This window comes from Dromiciops gliroides, chromosome 5, assembly GCF_019393635.1.
Source record: "Dromiciops gliroides isolate mDroGli1 chromosome 5, mDroGli1.pri, whole genome shotgun sequence".
In the NCBI taxonomy this organism is placed as follows: Eukaryota; Metazoa; Chordata; class Mammalia; order Microbiotheria; family Microbiotheriidae; genus Dromiciops; species Dromiciops gliroides.
In genome coordinates this window covers 95,279,236-95,304,541 of record NC_057865.1, presented here as the reverse complement: position 1 = coordinate 95,304,541, position 25,306 = coordinate 95,279,236, and the positions used below count along the sequence as shown (strand labels likewise).

General features: G+C 37.7%; 1 protein-coding gene across 7 annotated transcripts in view; it reads left to right on the top strand.

The window, feature by feature from the left end:
- The window catches only part of CUL1 (cullin 1), a 108,405-nt gene that overhangs the window by 73,983 nt on the left and 9,116 nt on the right, over positions 1 to 25,306 (top strand). For all 7 annotated transcript variants that reach the window (XM_043966793.1, XM_043966790.1, XM_043966792.1 and 4 more), the window contains 7 exons: positions 3,149 to 3,279; positions 14,825 to 14,932; positions 15,010 to 15,116; positions 18,038 to 18,086; positions 18,384 to 18,515; positions 21,039 to 21,156; positions 22,039 to 22,115. In XM_043966793.1, the coding sequence (XP_043822728.1) occupies positions 3,149 to 3,279; positions 14,825 to 14,932; positions 15,010 to 15,116; positions 18,038 to 18,086; positions 18,384 to 18,515; positions 21,039 to 21,156; positions 22,039 to 22,115 (722 nt within the window). The remainder of the gene's footprint in view (positions 1 to 3,148; positions 3,280 to 14,824; positions 14,933 to 15,009; positions 15,117 to 18,037; positions 18,087 to 18,383; positions 18,516 to 21,038; positions 21,157 to 22,038; positions 22,116 to 25,306) is intronic.

Sequence of the window (25,306 nt, the reverse complement as noted above, 5' to 3'; positions counted from 1 at the left end):
GATCCCTTCTCATCATTCTCTTTTTTAATTCACATGGTCATCAGCTTGATTCAGAAACTTAGATACTCAACTCTTACCTAAACTATTGTAAATGTTTCTCAAAAGCTCTGGAGCTAAAAGATCCTGATTCAACTACTTGTTATTGTGTGGCTTTGAGCAAGACACTGACTTTCTCTGGGTCTCAGTTCATCATTTGTAAAATCTGGGATTAGACTAGATGGACCCGATAAAGTCCATTTCAGCTTTAAATCTATGGTCCTAATTGATCTCTGCCTTGGGTCTCTCTCCTCTTTAGTTCATGTTCCATATGCTGCCAGTATAATCTTCAAGCTGTTGGCTTTTTTCTCATGTCTTTCCTGCATCCCCCTCATTTCTCTTTCCATTGTTTCCTCTACCTCTCTAACTTTGTCTTCAAAGTCATTTTTGAGCACCTCTATGGCCTGAGACCAATTCGTATTTTTCTTAGAAGCTTTAGATATAGGGGCCCTGACATTGACATCTTCCTCTGAGGGTGCCCCTTGGTCTTCCTTGTTACTGAAGAAACTTTCTATGGGCCTCACCTTTCTCTGTCTGCTCATCTTACATTTCTTTTACTTGACTTTTAGCTCCTTGAAGTGGGGCACTGTTTCCAGGCTGCAGTATCCCAAGCTTAAGAAGTCCCAGGTGGTATGAATTAAGGAGGATCAGGTTCTTCATTTGCCTGGCCTGTTCCCTGGTCCATAGATGACCCCAGACCAACTTGCTAATTAACCAGCTTTGTGTGTTGTGGTTGTCAGCTCCAATGAGCTTGTGTCCCTCCCCCACCTGGGCCACTGCTACTCAAGCCTACCTCCTGGTTCCCAGCAGGTGTGAGAAACCCAAGTTCTGCCTCAGCACCAGCATAGACCTCTGTAGTCTCTCCCCTGCCAAGGGCTCAGCCCTCTCACCAGACTGTGAGCTTAGTTCCACACGACACTGGCACTGCAGCTGATTCAGAGGCTCTGGGGGGTTTCTTTCTCTGGAGAGGCCTTCCTGGGACTGGATCTGTGTCAGGGTGAATGTGGGGTTGGGCTCCACTCATGTCTCAGCACAGCAGCTCCCTCCTTCCCACCTTCCAAGCTACCCTTGGTTGGAAGATGATTTCAGCACATTCTTCTGTGGGTTTTGCTGCTCCAGGAATTGTCCTATGGATTTTTTTGGAGCGATCATGTCAGGAGTTCCAGAGGTCCCAGTATAATCTTTATCAGTCAGAGGTTTTACCATATAATTTCCCTGCTCAAAACCTTCTTTGACTCCTTACTGCATCTAGAATAAAATACACACTTTTCAGCTTGATATGTAAGGTTCTTCACAGTCTGAAACCAACCTACCCTTTTCTCCCATATTTTGCCATCTTCTTTGAAGTATTTTTTTATGTTCCTTTCTTTCTCAGAAAGTGACTTTGTATCATATAGACAATCATGTTTTCCTCTCATTTCTTTTCAAAGGTATTTATGATAGTTTCATCTCCCCTAAAATATCAGTCCTCATTTTTTTAAGTATCATAGAAGAATTTATGGGTTTTTGAGTATTTTGACTTTGTATGTTCTCATTTTTTAAAAGTAGGTTTCTAACATACAAGTGCATTAAGTTTTGTTACTACATTTTAGTTCAATATCATCTTTATTTTCTAAAACTGTCATGCCACAACATTCATGGGTTTCACATTTATGGTTTTGGTTATTTATGTGTTGGCCATCAGTAATTAAATGGAAATTTTTGGAGATTTGCAGCATATTATGGCAAATTTTGGATGTACCTGTGTAAAGAAACAGTTTTACAATTTGACTTACTTTGTGTTACTAATCTATTTTGTCATTTACTACCATAAGTATACATGTACAAATTTATTATAAACAGTTAAAAAAATTTTTTTTAAGTTTCAGTGCGCTAAAGACCTACTGACTACACAGTCTCTGAGAATGCCTCTTGTTTGTTTCTACCATTGGTCATATGATTTTCTCCTGCTGTGATGATTTTATCTTGAGCTTTTCATAGGAGAAGGAAAGCCATCAAGCAGTTGCTACATTGGTGCACCAGTGGCTACAAAGACTGCATAGTGTGTGAGAGAACACTTCTCTCACAGAAACTGCAACTTTTTATGTGTTCATTATGTTATTTTACTTGTTTTATGTATTAAATATGATCAGAATTTTTTTTTTTAAAGTTTTAGTTGGGACCTAAGAGTTATTTCAGGTTTTTCACATTTGCAGGAGTCATGCACTCTTAACCCTGGTGAATAGAGATGACTATATATTGTCTCCCCTCCATTAAAAAAAAAAAAAAAGGAAAGAATTTTAAAAAGCAATTTTAGAAAGCCAGCTAATATATCAGTCAATTCTTAGTGCGCGCGGGTGCGCGCACGCGGGCGTGTGTGTGTGTGTGTGTGTGTGTGTGTGTGTGTAAACAATAGTCCATACCTGTAGTTCTTCCCCTGCACAGCTATACAACATTTAGTTTAATTTTTCTGTGTACAAGAGCATGATTTTAAAATATTCTCTTTTTTTTTTAACAGAACATATAAATAAGTAAGTTTTTCTTGGAATGTAGCCTAAATCTCAAGACCTAGTCTTCTTTCTTGGTTGTTGTAAAATAAAAATAAATGAACTTCTGTAGGTAAATGTCCCAAAGTTGTATATACCAAGAGTTGTTTTGGAAAATTTTAAGGGTTGTTTGGGCCCTTCTCACTAAATATTATCCTTGTTGCCTACAGCCTGCCCACTTTCCAAAAGTAGAACAGTGGTCTGAATTTGGGTAGAAGCTGATGGGGAGCGGGGGGCAATGATGGGGAAAGTTGAAGAATATTTTTCTTTAGGGGTAGTAAAGGAAGACAGCTTAAATGCTGAATTATATAATTCAGTAGTTAAAAAATGAGATAACACTTACTAGCTGTGTGACCCTGAGCAAGTCACTTAACCCAATTGCCTTACCAAAAAAAAAAAAAAAGATAAGTTTGTGAATGTAATTGACTATTTGAGGATACGAAGCCTTTTTTTTCTCCTAAAGATTCAAATTATATTTCAACAAAGAAAAAAAAAATTGCTCTATAGTACAATTAACCTGATAGAAGATTGATGGAAAATAATTAATTTTGCTGAACGCTTCTAGAAATGATTCTCATTTTTTTTAGATTTGGGACGTATGTATAATCTTGTATCTCGAATTCAAGATGGCCTTGGAGAATTGAAAAAACTTTTGGAAACTCATATTCATAATCAGGGTCTAGCTGCAATTGAAAAATGTGGAGAAGCTGCTTTAAATGTAAGTAATGTTTAAGAGAACTTTTGACAAAATTAATCATACACGTTAATGTATAATTTAATTGCTGTATTTTTTTCCATTTTTAAGTTTCTGTTGGTTAATTTTGACTGGTACTTTACTGAGGAACACATTCAATTTTATTTTTCATAGAATCTGTTGGTTATACTTTTATAATAATTTGCATGTTTTATGCTATTTCTGCCAAGTCTAAGATAAAATATTCTTATTATTAACATTTATATGGCATACATGTTTTTAGTTTTAGTCCTCATTTACTGTTTTCATCTTGAGCCTTTAAACCAGAAGAAGATAGGTTTTATATACATCCAAGAAAACAAGGAAAACCGCAAAGAACTTTTCATATCATGCCACTAAACACCCACAAGCTATAGTTTTAAAAACTTGGACCTGAGTATTTATCATGTATGGAAAAGTTGTCATCTGGGTCTATCATATAAGGTTTTTTGTTCTGTAAAAGTTATCTTCAGGGATGGTAAGATGTCATTTCTTTGACCAAATAAGAATTGGTGGTGTTATAAGGTTATTTAGATAAATCTTATTTATGCTTAGGGAAAGGTTTTATATTGTTGCACATTCTTGCAACATGTAACACTACTTCTTTAGTCACTTGTCTTTGAAGATGTAGAAAGAGAACCCAGAAGGTAGTGTCATGAACACTAGAAAGGATCATTGTCTCATACTACAGAAAAGTCAAGATTTACAAAGATATGGATAAAGAACCATGAGGGAGGGAGGGCAGTTAAAGATATCATTGGTTATTTGGGAAAGTAGTTTGATTTGAGAGAGAAAAGTAAAGGACAGGTTGCAGGAAATTGGGAAATGATTGGAAGAAGTAAAGGCAACTTTTTCTGGAATTTTAACTATGAAACTAGAGGGGAGATATAGGCCTATGAAAAAGTTCATTGATTTTTCTTCTGTATCATGATTATCTCTTTCTTCTTTGTTTTATATCCATCTACAGTGTGCTTTATATTTATAAATACTGGATAATGTTGCGTGACTGACGTCATTGAGCCATCAAATTGAAATTTGGTTTTTTGGCTGAAATTTGGACTATATGCTTACTAAATAAAATTATTTGTCTTTTAAAGAAACCTGCCAGAAGATACCTCATTTTGGCTTAAAAATAAATAGGGACTGGGGCAGCTAGGTGGTACAGTGAGTGGATAGAGCACCAGCCCTGGAGTCAGGAGGACCTGAGTTCAAATCCGGGCTCAGACACTTGACACTTACTAGCTGTGTGACCCTGGGCAAGTCACTTAACCCCAATTGCCTCACTTAAAAAAAACAAAAAATAAATAGGGAGAACATTCTCATTTATCCAAATGTATCAAATACATTTATATTCTATAGTTCTGAAAGACATCTTTCAACAACCCTTTTTATATGTGACCTGTTTAGTTATAACTGCTCTAGCTTTAAGTGAATGGAATACAAAGATGGAGGCTATTGAATTCTACTGAGAGATTAACTTTTTAAAAATTACACATGACTTAAAACAGTTTTTTTTTCCCCTTAAAGCCTGTTGATATAGTTAGGATTCTTTTTGTTTGTAATATCTTGGATCTGGGCTGGGGGCTTCTAGACCTGTGATTTCACTGGTTTCAGGAACTCCTGGTGAGGCAGTTTCCTGGACCAGTCTGGCACGTCAGCAGCTGTTCTACAACTTAGTGTTAGAAATGTGTCTTGGGTCCTGAGGGTTTGTGGCTTTCTTTGAGGTCTGTCATTAAGCATTTAAGTGCCTACTTAATTATTTATGGTGCTTCTAAGCTTTGGGAATAGAAAATAAGTCAAAAGACAATCCCTGCTGTGAAATGGTGGTTTTAGAAGCTCATCTGACTGTATCAGATTCTTAAGAAAAGGAGATGTAGTCTAATATGGGAGAAAATAAATAAAAAGAAACTGAAATGGAAGCGGGAGAGATAGGAAGAGGAGCAGTTATGTGGGAGGAGGGCACCCTGAACAGGGGAATGATGAATTGCTGCAGCTAGTGCTACATTGATATGGTGTCTGCCCTGGCATCTTCCTTAAACAGCAGTGGGTCTCTTCTATGTTCATCCTGTCTAGTCCGAGGGAAAGAGGGGTTAAGGGGCTCTGGGGAGGTGTGAGTTTCAGAGTGATGTGGTGATCAAGGAAGATGAGTTTCTAGAAACATTGGTGAAGTTGAGGTCTGCAGACAAGTGGGAAATGAGTTTTATGCCCTGGACCCCTTCTTAAATTTCTTAAACATCTGGGATGAGTACTTAAACCAAAGTCTTCCTGACTCTGAAACCTGTCTTGTGTTGCCCCCTGTTTTCAGATTAACCTCCTGAGACTGATTATTCCAGTGAAGAAAATTTATACTGCTACAAAATTTTGTTCAGTGTATGGATGATTTGGTTTTTTTCTCCTGGAATAGAATGACTTCCGTTCTTAACAACAATGATTTTTTTTTTATTCTTTTCCTTTTTAAAAAGAATTTCAGTGGTATTAGAACAACTTTCATCCTTTCTTGATATTACATACTTCCCTGGTTTTTCTGTATAATAATTGCATCAAATATAAACTTTAGTTTCATAGTATTTTGGAATTTGTAACTTTCATTGCAACAAAAATTAGACTTTTGAAAAGACAAATTTTATCATGCTTGAGATAAGGGGAAATAGCCATTTTTCTGCATTCAGTGGAACTTCACTAATTTGGAATAATGATAGAGAAGTTATATTTGAATTAGCAAGAAATCTAAAATATAGGATATAGAGAGAGATTACTCTCTAGTAACATGGTGCTAATATTTGATGAACTTTTGCTAATAAAGTTCTGCAATAATGAATAGGAAAGGTTTATAAGTTAAGAAGGACTTATATGTATTTGATTTATTTGACACTCTATATTAACTAAGATGTACTTTGTCTTTTTAACATCATAAAAATAACATTGAAGGAAAGTTACTTTAGAAAATCAATTTTGCTTTCTAGCATTTTAAATATAACTTTAAGCACCTGTTACTTGTTAGACCCTAGGGATCATAACGACAGAATTGAAATCTCCTCATCATCCAAGGTGCTTCCTTCTTACAGGAGGAGACGACTACCAGTGAATGGTCTCATGTAGGGGGTGACCTTTAAAATGAGTTTTGAAGGAGGCTAGAGGTGGTAAGAGACTGCATTCCAAGTATTGGGGGTGGTCTATATTAAAACAGGGGGAGAAATTGCAAGAAGGGGAGGCCTGAGTTCAGATATTATCCCATTGACCTTTAATAACTGTCTCTGTAGGGGCAGCTAGGTGGTGCAGTGGATAGAGCACCGGCCATGGAGTCAGGAGGACCTGAGTTCAAATTTGGCCTCAGACACTTAACACTTACTAGCTGTGTGACCCTGGGCAAGTCACTTAACCCCAATTGCCTCACCAAAAATAAATAAATAAATAAATTTTTTTAAGATGACTATCTGTGTGACCCATGAGAAAAATACTTAATCTTTGAACTTTGGTTTTTCAGTATCTAAAATGAGGATAATAAAAAGTATATATGTGAAGTACTTTACAAATTCTAATATTATGAAAGTGCTAGCTATCATAATTATTATCAGTATCTTTGTTAGAAAAAACATCTTTCACTAGTGACCAAAAAACCGTTTCAATATAGTATATCTCCCAGCTTACCACAGATTCTGAATTAAAGGAATTCCAAATCACTAAGATGTTCTTACATGTGAATAATGCTCAACGTGAAAACTTTGCTTCCTTCTTTCTCTACCTTCCTCCAAGACTGATAATCACTGAAATTTATGGCTAGTTGATAAGTGATTCAGGGGGGTATGAAATTTATCTTAATATTTGTGAATAGTTACATATTGAAACTGACTACTGCTTAATGAAATGTTTTCAAAAAGGGTGTTAGTCCTTAAAAATTTGTTGGCTTTGGTAGAACTATGTCCTCTACCCTGTACTTCATTCTTCATTCAGTCATCTTAAGATGTTTGTTTAGTCAAATTCAGAAGTAGGGCATCCGATTTGTCCACATTTCCCCAGGGTTCCAAACCATTTGAAAAGTCAGCAGTACTTCGGACTCCCAATTTGACTGACTCGGGGCAGCTAGGTGGCGCAGTGGATAAAGCACTGGCCTTGGATTCAGGAGGACCCGAGTTCAAATCCAGCCTCAGACACTTGACACTTAACTAGCTGTGTGACCCTGGGCAAGTCACTTAACCCTCATTGCCCTGCAAAACAAAACAAAACAAAAAAACCAATTTGACTGATTCAGAGTTTTGAGTCCACCTTAACTTCTGCATCTCTTTCCCCTTTGATGCCTGTTCTGTCACTAAATCCCATATATTTCTTGTGTAAGAGCACTAATTTCTACACAAGCTCAGTTGATAGAAACTATAATAAATGGCAGCATCATCAAACACCGCAGCATACTTACGTGGTAGAAGGGCAGCATGGCTTTGACAGTAAATCATTTTAATTATAGATAAAGGATAGATATAGGAAACTATATAAGTAGATGTACAAATAACTAATTTTATCTCTTAAAAAACTTTTGGCAAGTTTGTATAAGAAAAAAACGCCAGCATTTGTGAGGGGGACAGTATATTTTGTTAGTACCAGGAAAGAAGAGATAGGAATAGACATTGTGAAGAATGGAGGGGGTTGGGTGTAGGTCACTTGAGGATCAGTTCTGGGTTCAGTTTGATTTTGATCAACAAGTATTTATTATTTAACATTTTTAGAAATTGTTTAAAAGAATGTACATGCTGAAATTGCCAGATTTGCAAATAGATAAAAAAAAATATTCTAGGTAACTAACTACCTGAGTGACTGGTATAATTTGAAGAAAGAATACATGAAGTTGTATTAGTAAAGAGAAAGGTAAATAAGCTATGTTGTAGCAAGAATGTGATGTGTGACGTATTAAAGTAGTGTTTACTCATTGAAACTAGACCATGGAACAGTACCTGTAGCCTCATCTCAGTGACTATCACATGGTTCAGGGGGTATGGATTGGTAGCCAAGCGTAAGAAAAACAAAACAGAGAGGATAAATTTATTTTCAAGTTGATAAGTTTGGTTTTGGTTTGTTTTTTGGTTTTGTGGGGCAATGAGGGTTAAGTGACTTGCCTAGGGTCACACAGCTAGTGTCAAGTGTCTAAGGCTGGATTTGAACTCAGGTCCTCCTGAATCCAGGGTCAGTGCTTAATCCACTGCACCACCTAGCTGCCCCTCAAGTTGTTACATTTTTAAGAAGTAAATACCTTTGTTAGTAAAAAACTGTTTGAAAACAAAAGAACTTGCCAAAGACTGGTGCTGGTTAGTAGTCAATCAATAAAACACAATATTCAATGCCTGCTATGCGACAGACATTGGTAGGCATTGGAGATAGAAAAATGGCCCAAAAAATGATTCCTGATCTTAAGGAGCTCACAATCTAATGGTGCTGGTCTGTAAACCAATGTTAGAAAAATCTCTCTCTAAACTATACTTAGAAAATGATGGTCTTTTAATGTGTCAATAAAAATTTGGGGAGAGAATCTAAACATAATTGTCAGCTGTTTCTCTTTTTTGTGTGTGTGGGGCAGTGAAGGTTAAGTGACTTGCCGAGGGTCACACAGCTAGTAAGTGTCAAGTGTCTGAAGTCGAATTTGAACCCTGGGCAAGTCACTTAACCCTCATTGCCCCACAAAAAATAAACAAAAAAATTAATAACCTCCTAGGTCCCTTTAAAAAAAAAAAAGAAGATATTTCAATAGTCTGGACAAAAGGTGATTGGGACTCATACTAGTTTGGTAGCTATGTGAGTGAAGGAGGCATTTCAAGTAATATTGTAGAGTGCTTAATATCCAGCCAGCCAACAGTGAGATACCAGTTCATATTTGTCTCCTTATGTTATCAACTCCGGCTCTCCTTGTTTCTTTGCTTGTATTTCATCCATTTTTGTATAGACATCTGAGGCTGTGGTCTCGTTGACTCCATTCTTTGGTTTTCTGTGCTGCAGAAGTCTGAGCAGATATCTGTTATACTATTCTTCTTCCATTATTGCTTTGGTCTTCTTTGCTTAAATTCTTGATGGTCTAAGCTATGAGCATGAAGTTTTATAACCCTGCCCTTTTCTTTCTAGTATAAAGCTTCCTTGATGAGTTTTCCAAAACTCTAGGAAAATACTTTGTTACCAACTCTTAGAGGAATTTCCATCCATAATCAGGAGCCTTGAAGATCATCCAGTAAAACTCCTTCAGTTACTTGAAGTGATTTTTCTCCCGTTACCAAGGCAGTTAATCAGTAGTGATCAAGCCAGAGTTCAAGCTTTGATTCTTTGATTCTGCATATGACAGCACATTTTACTGCACTATGCTCTTTCCCATTTTCTCAGATCCATCTTGATTAGTCATTCATTTCCTATATCTTCCTTTTCCTAATGCACCCTTTGCCTGTGATAAGCAGAAGGAATGAAAATATAACCAGAGGTCTTCATTTTATTGCCCAAGAGTTCAAAATCCCTAGCAGTCCCATCTAGGCTCCCTCTGGTATTATCATTTATGCTTTACATGAATATCCAGAGATGGTTAATAGTCATGACCACAAAGTTTGCCAAGTCTAGGGATTTTCTCCATTACCTCCTGGATACATGCTACAGGAAGATAGCCAAGTTTACTATTGTTGTTATTTCATGTCAATAAATAGCATTCTCAGTACCCCTCCCACCACTGCTACCCTTCATTGAATACTTAACCAGGATGATCATTCATCTAATCTTCCTGATGAACAGCTTTAATTGTATGACTCCTCTATTCAGAAATCTTCAGTAACTCCTTATTGGCCCAAAAAGTAAAATATGATAAATTGCTTATCATTAAAGGTCTTCCACAATCTGATTCCGATCTGTCTTTACAGCCTTATCCTTCATATACTACCATACTGGTCTAGTGGATGCTTCTACACTGTTGTTTCACATCTTCATGTCTTGGCTCCTACTTTTCCTATGCCTAGAATAGCCTTTTCCTCCTTTTGAAGTTTCTCCCTCTAACCACTATCTTTTTTCCTCTCTTCCCCCCAAAGAAAATATTCTGAAAATTATTTCTCCATGCTCAAATATCTCATATCATTTTCTTGGGCCCGTTTTTGGGGGCTTGTCCTTGATACTTATTATTTTTTTAAAGCACTTTTTTACTTGAGGGAACTATTAAATTTCACCTGAAAATAATTATCCAGCATATCACTGGGATTCTGGATGCTTAGTCCCAGTCTTCATCTTCATCCTCGTCCTCATCTCCATTCCCATTAGGGTTATCTTCTGTTGGAGGGTCCTGGAACTGGTGTTGGCTAGTAGGTCTCCCATGACTGCCATCAGCCTGTTCAGGCCCTGGTCACAGTCCTCCTCGGTGCCAGCCAGGTCGATTTCATCTGGTGTGTCTTCTCCCTGAAAGGTAAAATTTGGCAACAATGATCGAAGAAGAAAGATAATGTGCTTTCATTGGAGTAACGGTTTGGCCTTCGTGGTCTGGTGTAGGAAGTGATGGAATCCAGAGGAGACAGAGGGTCAAACCCCATCACAGGCTTGGGATGTCACTTCCAGAGGCAGGGCTGTGGTGGCCTCCTTCATCTCAGAAAGGATCACATGGAGATAGATATTTCTGGGGGCGCTCTGGTACTGGATCTTCTGCCTTCTTTCAGATTCCTCTACTATGGGTTCACCAGCATCTACTGTCTGCAGCACTTCTCTGACGTTTGTTTCTAGCCAAGGCATGATGGTAGGATCCTTCCAGAGAGAGTAAGTCCTTCCAATGTATAGGACAACCAGTTGGGTCAAGGCAGGAGGTTGGCTTATCTGAGTACTGCGTCCAAAGAATCTGGGTGCACACTGCAGTGATCCAGCAGGGGCACGAGAATGCCCTTGATACTTACTATTTCTTGTATTCCAGATAGTTATATATGTAACTCCTTAAGGGTAAGGTCAGTGTCATAAGTATTTTTGTAGCCACAATGCCTTACATATATCAGATGCTTAATAAGTGAATTAATTAAATTATCTATCACATTGACCAGTTTTCTAAGGTCATCTAAGATATGGTCATCTTATAGTATGTCTGAAGATATTTTTTAAAAACAGCATAAAGAAAAACCTATAAGCTTAGTTCATACTCAAATAGCTGATAATCAACATTTTTTCATTGTTGTCTTAGATACAAATTATTTTTGAGGCAGCATATGGGCCTTCCTATTTTTTGTTATATTAATATTAAAAATTAATTTTATTCCCTGAGCTCACACAAACTGGCATTGGAAAGAGGCACCTCAGACTCATGCTAGGTGACAGGGGGAAGCCAGACAGAATTAAAAATTTGTTACCAGTAACTGACAAAGTGGGTTATCTGCATGCAGATAAATTGAGTTCACTATATTGCTCTCCATAGTTTGTATTTTTCTGGAATTTGTGCTTTTATATGTTGTGTATATGTTACTGTTGAAAATTGACTACTGATATCCTTTGCAACAAAGAGTAGTGACTTAAATAAAATGAAGTATGATGCATTTTTCACTTGTTTTTCCAAATAATTGCATGACAAAATAAATGTTTTATATACGTGTGTGCCTTTATAGACCTACATACATCTAATCATTTGTTTGATTCCGTATTCTCTCCTGTCTCCTCACCTCTTCCCCAATCTTTCAAAAAATCAACTACTAAGCAGTAGGATCTGTGGCTTTTACTGGCTTTTTAAAATTCTACCATGCCTCATGCAGTTTTTTGTACAGTGGATACTCTTAATGATGGTGATACTCACTCCAGCAAACTGTCTCACTAAATTGGCATCTTTGGTAAGCCCTCAAATGACATTTTTCTTTTAAGTGTCCCTTGAATAGAAAGCTGACTTGGTCTCCTAATGGCTTTTTTAGACTCTGATCAGTTCTTTTGGTCTTTTCCAAGTTCCCCACTCTGTCATCATTCCCAGTTATAAATTCCATGCACAGGATTGTAACAGATTCTGTTTCTGCTCATGTCACTGCAGTTGGAATAGCTCGCCTCTCATCTGTTGGTATCCCCAATTGATGATATATGTAGTTTCCTGGGGAGAAAAATTAGACTATCACTGGATTTAGGTTTATAGCTAATGCTTAGGAATTATGTCTGAATGAAGTTTTTATGAAGTGAATCACTCAAAATTATATTACATGATTTGTGTTTAAAAAAATGGAAAGATCGATTTTTAAAGTATTTAGTATGGTATATCTTGATAAATTTTAAGTTTGTAAAATGTTTTTAGAATTTTCCTTTTGATTTAAGAAAAGTAGAGTTGAATGGAATAAGATGTTATTATCTCTGTTTACTGCCTTCCCTGTCTTCCTTTAAGTTCTAACTGAAATCCCACCTTCTTACAGGAAGTCTTTCCCCAACCACTCAATTCTAGTACTATTTATTATTTCTTATTTATCCTGTATATAACCAGTCTGTACATGTGTTTGTTTGTTATCACCACTGGGGGGGGGTACCCCCATTAGATTGTGAGCTCCTTGAGGGCAGGAACTGTGTTGCCTCCTTTTTTTTTTTTTTTTAAAGTCCCCAGTGCCTGGCACATAGTAGTTTCTGGTTTGTTTAAATATTATTGTTGAAATTTCCAATTAGACAAAGTACTGTATGTTTATGTACCATGAACTTTTTAAGTGAACCTCTGTTGCTCAAAGATATTACAAAAACCAAACCATTGGCTCCAGTACCTCTATCTTGAGATATAGATAGATATAGATATAGTCTTTCCTACTTTGATAGGGCCTTTTTCTACCTGTTAACTTTCTTACCTTACTTTCAGGAGTAATTAACATTATGCTCACCAACTTAATTACTTTACATCTGTTGTACACTAGAGGGTGCTCTTAATATTTTATTAATCCTTGTAATCTTATCTGCACCATTCTGTTACCCCCTTACTGCCAGATTCCCTCACACAGTCTTCGTTGTCCCCTTTTGCTTTTGATACTCCTCCTTGAACTTCACCTCTTCATTTTACTGCTCTGACAATATACTATTTTGGCACCCCTTCCTCTGAGACAGCTTTTGTGGTTTTTTTCTTTTTCATGATTTCCTTTTAGTGCCCTCATGGTTCAGCTTTTCTCTGTCTTTTTTATCTTCCATAGGAGAAGAATTTCCATAGGATTTTCCATAGAAAATTTATTCATTTAAAAGGGTTTCAACTTATTACTTATACACTGACACCTAGATCTTTATTTTCTGTTTTGTCCTTTTATCTGACTTGTGTCTCCAACTGCCTGCTAGTCATTTTCACATTGACAACTCATTAGCACTTCAATCTCAGCATTATAAAATTGAATTCATTTTTTTACCCCACACTACCTTCCAAGTTTATTTCTGTAAATGTTTATTCAGCTAGACACTAAATCTTGTTAGGTTTTTCCCTTGAAATATGTCATTGTTCTGGTGGTACCACCTTAGTCCAAGGCATCATTCTAGGCTTATTTTTTAAATTCCTCAGTGTTTGCAGGCTTTTTTCTCCTCAGTAAGGCCTCTATCATTCTTATCCAGGTCCACATCTTTAGCTGCCTGCCAAATATTTTCCTTACATGTCCCACTAGCAGTTGAAATTCAGTATGTCCAAAACTGAATTCATCATTTACTCATCATAATCTGACTTATCTTCCAATTTCTTTATTTCTATAGGTGCCACCATCCTCCCAGATAAAACAGGTTCAAAACCTGAGTCATCTTTTCCTTCTTACTCAACCCATCACAGTATCTCTCAATTGCACTCTCTGCTCTCTTCAAACTTGGCAGCACCCTAATTAGTTCTTATTCTTTCCCCCATTCCCTGTCACTCCCCTTTTCACTCCCTCTGTTACCCAGAATTCCTTAGTGGCTCTATATAGTCTGACTTGGAAGGCCCTCTGCTGTCTGACCCCTGTCTTAAAAAAAGACCACCCTTTTTCCTCTTGACTTTGCAACACACAAACCTCTTTTTTAAACCATCCCTTTCACTAGCACATGAATACAGCTTGTTCATTCCTATACCTATCTCTTGCTCTTTAACTAATGAAGTATTTGCATCTTTCCTGCTCATTCCTAAAAGTTCAGCTCCTTCAGGAAGTCTTTCCTGACTTCACCTACTGCCACTGAACTCCTCTAACCCTCAGTTTATTTCACTTAACTCTGCTGGAATAATTGAGTCCTTAGGTGACTGATTGATTATATTTGGTCTTTATTCAAACAGATAATCTGAATCTAGTTATTCAGTGGATAAAGTTTTTAATAGAACCATTCATATTTCAAGTAATTTGACTGCATGGTATATTTGTTCTTAATATTGGACTTTGGATTTCAAGTGAGGTGAAAATGCCTACCTCCCCTTCGCCAGTACCCAATGTTTAAAGAAAAGACTAGAAATATTTTCTGATCTCACTTCTTAATTCTCCTCTAAAGGACAAATGAATTAAAGAATAATGAACTAAATGATGAATGTATTTGAGCTAACACATGAAAATAACTGAACAACTTTACCATCCATTAACTGCCTTCTGTTGTTTCTCCTTCTTTTAAGGACCCCAAAATGTATGTACAGACAGTGTTGGATGTTCATAAGAAATATAATGCACTAGTAATGTCAGCATTCAACAATGATGCTGGCTTTGTGGCTGCACTTGATAAAGTAAGTATGTTTATGTTATAACTGACATCATCTTTTGATGTTGAATTTTCTTAAACTATATTTTATATAATTCACAGGCTTGTGGTCGTTTTATAAACAACAATGCAGTAACCAAAATGGCTCAGTCATCAAGTAAATCCCCGGAGTTGTTGGCCCGATACTGTGATTCCTTGTTGAAGAAAAGGTACTAGATTACTAAACGTTTTTAAAATAGACACTGGAGAAAGACTCTGGCCTGACATTTGTGGGTTTTTTGTGTGTGCTATCAGTGTGGGAAAAAAAAAATAGGACTCATGGGATTGTCTAAAATGATCGTTGTTCCATAAAAATTTTGTAAATCGAAGTATAATAATCAGCATTTATATGTCATATATCCAGCCCTAGTCTCTATCCTGAGCTCTAATACCCCATCTCCACATCTTAGTAGAAATTTCAAACTGAATGCTTTGTATGCATCTCACATTCAGCTTGTCAAAAACAAGACTCTTTATCTTTAACCCCAAACACTCCCCTCTTCCAAACTTCCTCGTGTCTGTCAAGGGCCCCACTGTGGTCCAGTCCCTCAGATTTACACCTGAGTATCCTCCTCACTCCTGCCTCATTTATCCAGTCAGTTGCCAGATCTTACCATTTCTCTTCCTCCTCCCCCACTCCTCTTTTTTTTTTTTTTGGCAGGGCAATCAGGGTTAAGTGACTTGCCCAGGGTCACACAGCTACGACATTTCTTCTTTTATACTATCTCTAACATATGTACTGTGCTTTCTACTTACCAAACTAGCATCCTATCCTAGTTTCGGTTCTAATCACCTCTTTGTCTGGACTATTGATAAAGCTTTTTAATTGGCCTCCCACTCCCATCTGTCCTCCACAGGACTGCCAGTATTTTTCCTAAAGCAAAGATCTGACCATGTCACTCTCACTCTGTAAATTCCAGTGGTTTCCCATTACATCCCAGATCAAATATAAAATCTTGTATTTGGCATTTCAAGGTCCTCACAACCCAGCCTCTTTCCTGTCTTTCCAGTCTTCTTTTACTTTTCCAATCTCTCTCTATGCACTGTACTTTTTAACTCTATTACCTTATTTGCTGTTTTTTACGTGTTTCTCCATATTCTGACTCTGGTTCTGTACTTGCTGTCCTCTGTGCCTCATAGGCCCTAGCCTGGAGGCTCCGTGTCTTCCCCAGATTCCTTCATAGGCTGCTTTCTGAAGAGGTCATCCCACCCAATTGCTGCACATTTCCCCCTGAGGATACGTACTCACACACATGGTCACTCTGTGTCTTCTGTTATACCTTTTTGTTTAGATGTTGTCTCCTCCCTTGGGATGTGAGCTCCTTCAGCGCTGGGACTATCTTTGCCTTTTTTCCATCCCCAGCCCTTGGCATCATTCTGGACACATTTAAAGTACTTGATAAATACTTTCTGGTTGGGCATTATCAGAAGCTTTAAAGTCTGTGAAGTACTTTACATACATCCTTTCATTCGAACTTCACAGCATCTTTGTGAATTCGGTGTTACCCATCTTAAAGTTTACTTTTGTTATTGTCTTAGTCTCCCCTGGATTCTTTTTTATTCCTCCCTGATTGCTTGCCAATTCCACTCCCTTCCCTTTGCTGCACAAGCCTCTGGTTCCTCCTTCTACCCCTCTCAGCATAGGACTTTGCTTCCAATTCTTTCTGAGAAAATTGAGTCCATTCAGCCTTCATTCTCTTTTCTCCTGTTAATGTTCTTTTCATCTGAAAACCCCTTCACATCTTCCATTCTTTCCTTCTTCCTCCAGTGTCTGACGAAAGGAATTGGCCCTTCTCCTAGCCAAGGCCAGGCTCTCTACATGTGAACTGGATTCTTTCCCCTCCTATCTTCTCCAACAGGTTGAATCCTCCTTTCCCTTGAACCTTTCTTTAGCCTCTTCCTAATACACTGATTCCTTCCCTATTGCCTTCAAACATATCCAAGCCTCCTCCAGTCTTAAAAACTCTTCACTGTCAAACTTTTGTCCTGTACTTCTCTTCTGTATTCAGCCAAACTCCTTGAAAAGGCTGTCGGTATGTACCACTTCCATTTCTCTACTTAATCTTGAACCCTTTGCAAACTGGTTTCAAACTTTATCACTCAACTTATACTGCTCAGAGTTGCCACATCTGGTGATCTTTTTTTCAGTCTTCATCCCTCTTGACCTTTCTGCTGCATTTGACGCTATTGACCACCCTCTCCTACTAGATACTTTGAGTGGGCTTTTGTGATGCTACTTTCTCCTTTGTTCTCTTACCTGTTTGACTGTTCCTTCTCCAGCTCCTCAGTAGGTTCATCATCAGTGTATATCTGTTAAATATGGGTTTTCCCTAAGGTTCTAGGCCTTCTTTTCCTCCTCTATGCACTGTCTTGGTAACCTCTTTACTTCTCATGGGTTTAGGTATCATCTCCAGATAATTTCTAATTCTATTTATTTAATCCCAGTCTCTCCCCTAAGATCTAGCCCCCCCTCATCAGTAATTGGCTATTAGACATTCCAGAGCCATCTCAACTCGTCACACACAAAACCAATTAATTGTCTTTCCCCCTCAAGCCTTCCCTTCTTCCAGACTTTCCCATTTTCTTTAAAGGCACTGTACCACCATCCTTCCTGACACACAGGTTGGCAACCACAGCATTATCCTTGACTCTATACTCTCCATCACCCCACATCAATCCAGTCATTTGCCATATCTTGCTATTTTTACCTTCCTACCTCTCGTATTAGATCTCTTCTTTCGTCTCCCACAGCTACCACCCTGCTTGTTCTCATTAGCTCTTGCCTAAACTATTGCAGTAGCATTCTAAATGGTTTCAGAATGATTTTTAAAGCAGAACTAAGAAACATCTAGAAGGTAGAAAGAAATAATTTGGTTATTAAATATTTTCCTTTATGTTTTTTAAATGATCGTTTGGATCAGTATCGTTTCCTGGTGGTTTACTACTTTGAAATGTTTAATTTGCAATCTTTCCAAACTGCTGGTTTTTCTCCTTGTTTTTTCTTGGCTTTATTATATGGTTATTTTGTAAGACTATTTAATTCATGGGTGCATTACAGCCAAAGTTTTATGCCTTCCTTGATTTATTTCAGTTCCAAGAACCCAGAAGAAGCAGAGCTAGAAGATACACTTAATCAAGTGGTAAGTGGTGAGGTGCTTAATAAAGAAGAATCTCAGTCACTCTTGATTATTGACTTTAATCACATACTTTTGTTATAGGTGTATAATTAAAATAGGAGGTTAATTAGAACTGAGCCAATTCAATGTTGTTTGGGAAATGTATTGTAAAAAATTTTTTTTCAAAGATTATATGGGTTTTTAGCATTTCACAACATTGAAATATATTACCTTTTAACTCTTAAAGCAATAAAATAAAATCATGATTTTCAGTCGATATAGAAATGTAACTTAAATGACTCCTAATATTTGTTTTAACAGATGGTTGTCTTCAAATACATTGAGGATAAAGATGTATTTCAGAAATTCTACGCAAAAATGTTGGCAAAAAGACTTGTGCACCAGAATAGTGCAAGTGATGATGCTGAGGCCAGCATGATCTCCAAACTGAAGGTTAGTTTCAATTTTCCCTACTCAATTTCATCTTCTTAGAGTTTTTTGACACATTTATGAAAGGTATTAATGCCTAGGTTGAAACTAGCTAAGCAAGTAACTAGGTTATGGAAACTTAAAAAGTCTTAGAATTATATTTTTCGCATATTTATATAGGAGTAGATTCTTATCCAGCCACTGTTATCAAGTGCCCTCTACCCCAGAACCTTCCATGGTTCCCCATTGTCTAGAGGGTAGAGCTCAGGTCCCCCAATTTACTATCCAATACCTTCCTTGAAATGGCTGCTCCTGCAGGGTAACTTGTTGATTCCAGCCAAGTCATTCTACTCAGTATTCCCTGAATACACCTTTTCTCATTCTGTTCGCCCCATTTTTAATGCTCTCCTTCCTTTTCCGTGTCCTTCTAAGGGCTTTCTCCTGATGCTGTACTTGAGCCACTGCTGGTCTCTTATTTCTCCACCCACTCCTCCCATCCTACCCAAACCAGCTATAGCCCTAAGTGAGTTCTGTGATCCATTTTTATTTTATTTTTTATCTTTTTTGGGGGGGAGGTGGGGCAATGAGGGTTAAGTGACTTGCCTAGGGTCACATAGCTAGTAAGTGTCAAGTGGCTGAGGCCAGATTTGAACTCAGGTCCTCCTGAATCTAGGGCCAGTGCTCTGTGATCCATTTTTTAAAATCATTTTAATGTTGCATTTTAGAGAATTCATCTCAGAAAATTATATGCTTAATTTTAAGTTATCAACATTACAACCCAGCAAGTAATCTGGAAATCATTGTGACAATCTAGAAATGATTACCAATATGTTACTGTAATCAGAAAATGCTAGGGATGTTTAAAGAAGATAATGTAAGATATTCATCCTTACCAGAATATTGTATATAGTTCTAATCATCAACTTAAAGAGAATTTTAAAAATAACAATAACCAACATTTGTATTGTGCTTACTGCATGCCAGGTGCTTTGCTAGGTGCTTTACAATTATCTCATTTGATCCTCCCATCAATGCTGAGTAGTAGATGTTCTTACTATCCCCACTTTTCAGATGAAGTGACTTCCCTGGATCACATGGCTAGGAAGTGTCTGAAGACAGATTTGAACTCAGGCTTTCCTGACTCCAGACACTATCTGTACTACTGCACCACCAGTTGGTACCCCATTATCATAGGAATTATTTAAATCCTTTCTATGTGAACTAGGCAGGTGATCCCAAAGATCTCCTAAAACCCATTTATTTACCCTCATGTGAAATTGCTTATCACACAATCTTGCCTTCTCTTTAAGCTTACTGCCGACACAGACCATCCTCTGTCCTGCTTCCCATTTTCTTCCTTGGAATAGGAGTAGAGTGAGGTGGGGGAAGGATGAGAGCAGGGTGTACCCTATTACCATTCCTTGTTACTTCCCTTGTTACTTTCCCAGTGCTGGCTGCTTGTCTAGTCAGCTTCATCTTAAATTCCCATCTGATAACTTCATTCCCTTTTTACCCTCCATTCTTATTCTTTAGTCCTGTCCAGTTCTTCAACCCCAAATTTGACCAATGCAGCTTTTATAATGTAATGCCTGAGGTAGCCAGTTCTGAGTTTTCAGCTGAAACACAGATGAATCTGACCTTTTTTTTTCTTTTTGTATACCCAAAGATCCACCATTAGCATCTGTATGTGACATTGCCATGTAGGGTCATGAAGAAGAAGGGTTGGGTAAGTGTGAGGCTTAGAGGCAGCCTTTTTGTGCAATAGAAGCCCTCACACTACTTCAGAAATGCTGCGTCCTTGTTTCAGGGGCCACTGATTAATGGAGAATCTGTTTCATTCCACAATGGAACAGAGAGTCAAGAAACCCTGTTTGAAAGATGCAAATGATGTCAGTAGAAAGTGAAGTAAAGGCTCTATTTTCTGGGGCTCTTGGAAAGGGATGGGTGAGGGTGACAGATTAACACCAAAAAGTATTGACACTAAGAGGATGCCCCTGACCCTCATTACCTTTTGTTTCCCCTTCTTTACCTGCTTGTGGTCTCCAGAAAAGTTCTCAAAGCTGGGAATTTTTCCCTTTCTGTTTGCCCTGTAAGTAAGGAAAAGAGTAATCCTTGCTGCCATCATGGGAAAGAGAGAAATATGGCGTTGTCTTAAGTTGGAACTCCAAGTGTATTTTATTACAAAAATATTGTTGAACATAATAGTTATATTCTCTGAAGTCTTCAAGTGGCTTAAAGATTTTCAGCTCATGGATGTCTCTAATTGAAGATTATATATCATTTTTACATATATAATTTACTGCAATTTAAAGTTGTTTCAAGTAATGAATTTTGATTAAAATCATTTGTTTAATTTTATTGAAATTTATAACATGAATAATAATAATAGTGTATACTTAAATGATAGCACCATTATTATTTCTAGTCTTAGATTAGTAATATATGCACATTTCTTGTGAAGTAATTTCTTTAAAAGTATGTACTTTTTGTTGTATCATTAAGGAAATTGATCTTTTTATGCTAAAATTGCTTTGGAATGTATTTCAGCAAGCTTGTGGTTTTGAATATACCTCCAAGCTTCAGCGGATGTTTCAAGACATTGGCGTGAGCAAAGACTTGAACGAACAGTTCAAAAAGCACCTCACAAATTCAGAACCCCTGGACTGTAAGTAAGGCCTAGTCCTCCTGAAGAATTCAGTTCTTTTTATTTTGACTAATGCAAGAAGTATAGAAATATTGAATATGGATAGTTGAGATAAAGCTCAAGTACTAACATAACTTTGAAAAGGAGCTTCCTAAGTAAAAATGTTTAAGGAGAGTGGCTCCCAGTTTTTTAGGGCTAGTTAGTCATTTTACTACCATCCCAACCCTGGAAGTTGGCAACACAGGTCCTAAAACTGAAATTCAGGCAAGTCAGTTGTCAAACAAGTCAAACAAGCTAAACAAATAAAAGACAAATAGATCTAAGGCTTCTACCTCTCACACTATAATTACTCTCATTTGTCCTCATTTTAGTTATATGAACATTCAGCTACAGAGAAATCGGAGTTAGCTCTTTATTCTCATGATACACAAAAGAAACAAACTAAGTCATATACTTGTCATTAAAATTAAGTAACTTAACTTCATTCATAGCTGTGAATATTATAATGAATATGATAGGTTTGTCTTTCCCTCTTGTTCTTTGGAACTAAGATTCTTATTCATGTTTTCAGTAATAACAAAATGAGTAACTAATTCAGAGAAGATCCTATGGCAGTATTAAAACATATATGTGGCACTAATGATTCTAAAAGTTAAAAGAACATTAAAGGTTTTGCTATTTGGAAGGGGAAATGAAGCTGGGTTTTGGCTGTATCTGCCACTTTTCTTTTTAAAATAAAGAGAAAATAGGGTGAAAATTTCACCATGGTAGTTTTTCAATTTGAAAATAGACTATTTCACTTTTTTTATGCTTTGGAAAAAATAACAGGATCCATCTGAATATAGAGTAATAGTTTATAATGCCTAATGAAGTATTTTCTTGACCTTTGATTTTTTTTTTTAGTGGATTTCAGTATTCAGGTTCTGAGTTCTGGATCATGGCCCTTTCAGCAATCCTGTACATTTGCCCTGCCTTCTGAGGTAATGATTCAGGTTCATGAAGATGATACAAACTAACTAAAAATATGTATATGCTTGAAAATCTTAGACAAAAAATACTCTGCTGCCTGGTCACATTGAACCTTCTGAAACAAATCTCAGCAGCCTATCAGAATGGCTATTTCAGCAAGCAAGTCATAGCAGGGTTTTTAATAAGAAGCAGTACGTGACTCTAGAGGTGGCGTGTTTGGGCATAAAGGGATCAGTTTGACAAAGTGTTTTCATAAGGAATACTTTTCTTACAGCAGTACTTTGGTGCTGTGGTAGAGTGGTTTTCACTTCTCATTGTGGAGCATATCACAACCTACCACTTTATGCTGCTGCTTTCATGTATCTGATCTGTGTTTTCACAGAAATCCTCCAAAGAACGTGCCAAATGTGTTGGAAGGTTTAAAAAGCTTCTCTCCTGTTCTTTTCATATTTCAGTTTCATATTAGTTGAGTTGTCTGTTGTTGATCATTCACACTGCATGGTTAGCTTGACTTTTCTAGTTAAATGTTTCCTGAATCTTGTCTCTTATGCCACCTCTCAAACACAATGTATTTATTGCTGGTAAGAAGCTGAAGCCTGCTTATTCTAGCCACACCAACACCTTCCTATTGTGAGGGCCAAAATTTTATATACAGAGCATTATTTGGGTGACTTGCCTTAATATTGGGGTCCCAGAAATAATGAGGGACCTTTTAGGTTCACCCTCCCCTCTGAACTGCCCTTTTTAGATATTTTCCCCAGGCCAATAAGGAAGGAGCCTTACAGCTTTAATTCACAGAAGGATCAGATTGAGCCTCCTCCTCCTTTCAGGGAGTGTTCAATCTTTCCTCCCCCAAAAGGGGATGTCCTTCAAAAACTGCCTATGAAGAGTTCTCCTTCTGACCTCAACATAACCTCAGGGTGGGCCAGGTGTGGCCCCTCCCAAATGAGTCAGCTAAAAAACTGCAATAATAATTTTACCACAAATAATTTTGACCACACTATTGCCTTTGGGTGTGTAATTTGTAACTAATTTTTCAAAATTCTGATGTTTACGATTCACTTTCAGATAGCATCACCAAAAGAATATTGATATTCAAGAGGTGGAATTTTACTGAAATGTTCAGTTTCATATGACTGGGAGCACTATCAGTCTCTTACTACTACTTAGTTCAAAGCCTAGTTCACTGTCTTATCTGCAATGCCTTTCAAAAATAGACATATTGGTGGACTGCCCACCTTAGATCTTTCATTGTTTTTCTTGAGTAGAAATTAAGATGAGCCTTTCCCATTGCTATAAAACTCACTGGAGAGGCAGAGCTCGTTGCCCTTAGTCCATCAGGATGTATGACTAGGAAGACAAGTTTGGAGAACGTTAGCATCATGAATGAAGGTCATCTTTTCTCGGAGAACTTTTAAACAAATTTACCTTATGGGTAGAGATTGTGACTTTGAACAGGGTGACTAAACTAGACAAGCGTACGTTTCTCAATGGTATTCTTAATAACCCCACATCTGTCCCTGAAACAGAGGCCTAACTTTTCAGCAACAACATTTTTCCAGTGATGCTCTGACTCTGAGTCATGAAATACCAGTTTCCAAAGAAGTTGAGTTGAGGGTTACCCAGAAGCCCTGGAGAAAGGTACTGTGGAAGTTGCAGCATGTCACTAGGGAAGAATGACACAGGAGAGTGTGGAGAAATGTGTGACAAGACAACGTGATTTGGTCACGTAGTAAGCGATGAATGATAACTAGTAGACACCCCAGCTGCATCTGTGGTGTCCACACAGTATCAAGATAGAAAGGGAGGCCCCTAGACTATTGGGTGGACCCTTGCATAGTACCTTAGAGCTGGACAAGGACAAAGGTCACAACCAAAGGAAAAGGTCACTTTGTTGATTATACAGCCAGGTTCATCAGTGTAGGCAGACCTCGTGGGTGTTACTCCTACTCTTACATTACTGTTTGTCTAGATGGCATTTAGTTAGGTGGTTAGGCAGTGTTTTCCCTCCCCCTTTTCAGTCTAAAGCCTCTTTTATTTGATTATGTAAAATTCGAGACAGATGTATTCTTACCAGTCCTTGTAAGGTGTCAGGAGTCTGCTATGCCTGGATTTTCATCTTTGGTCCAGTAGTACAAGTCCCATCCTTAGACATTCGACAAGAATTTATTAAGTGCCAGAAACAGACACCAAAGTAGCCTTATTCCATATTCCTACCAAAGTAGGAGGAGATTAGATATTTATAAATAGTATATACAAGAAAGAGAGTTGAATACAAAGGAATGTCAGGCATGACTAGACGGATCAAGAAGGCGGGTTATAGGAGGGAACATGTGTGCAGTGCTAAGAGGGGAGCTAGGGATTCTGAGAGGCAGAGGTGGGAATAGAGACCAGTACAGGAAAGGGAGGCAACCTACTGCAAAAGGCGTGGGGACAGGAGGTGAAATGTATACAGGAAGGAGCAGCCAGGATAGCAATTTGGCTGGAAGATGAAGGCTTATGAGGGAATCACATATTGTCAAACTACCAAGACATAAACTTTTTGAGCTTGAACAAGCAGGGAGAGTGTTGCTTGGTCATACCTTTGCTCACTGGTATCTGTGGAGGATGGGGCAGGATCATTTCTCTGCAATTTACCTTTACACTTTTATTTTTCAACAAAACTGGATTTACTGTCCTTTCATTTTATCGTGCCCATTCCCTTCCCACGGTGTTTGTTCTCAGTGTCCTGCGTGGTTCTTCAGCCGGTTTCAGTCATTGCAGTATCCTTCAGAGCCTAAATTATTTCCCCTCTCTTCTATGAAGCGTTCCCTGGTCACTAGCAGGTCAAATTGCTCTCTCAAAACTCTGTGTGTTTGGATCCCCCTGCGTATGTATAGTCTTATTTGTATCGTTAATTGTCATTGATATTAATGTACACATCTCATCGTTCCCAGCCTTAGGAGGACATAAATCACCCTATTTCATCTTTTTATCCTAAGTGCCTAATGCTGTGCCTGACACATGATAGTAATAAGTGCTTAATCAGCAAACGAATTGAATTTCCGTTTAGTAGCCATAACCATGACGATCTTATCCCCTCCTCCAAAAGGAGAGATTACTGTCTAATTTCATATTTTGTGTTTTGTGTTTTAAAAGTGATTGGCTTTATGAGTCCTCCATCCCCTTCATCCCCTCCACCATGGAAACCCACCCATGGAAT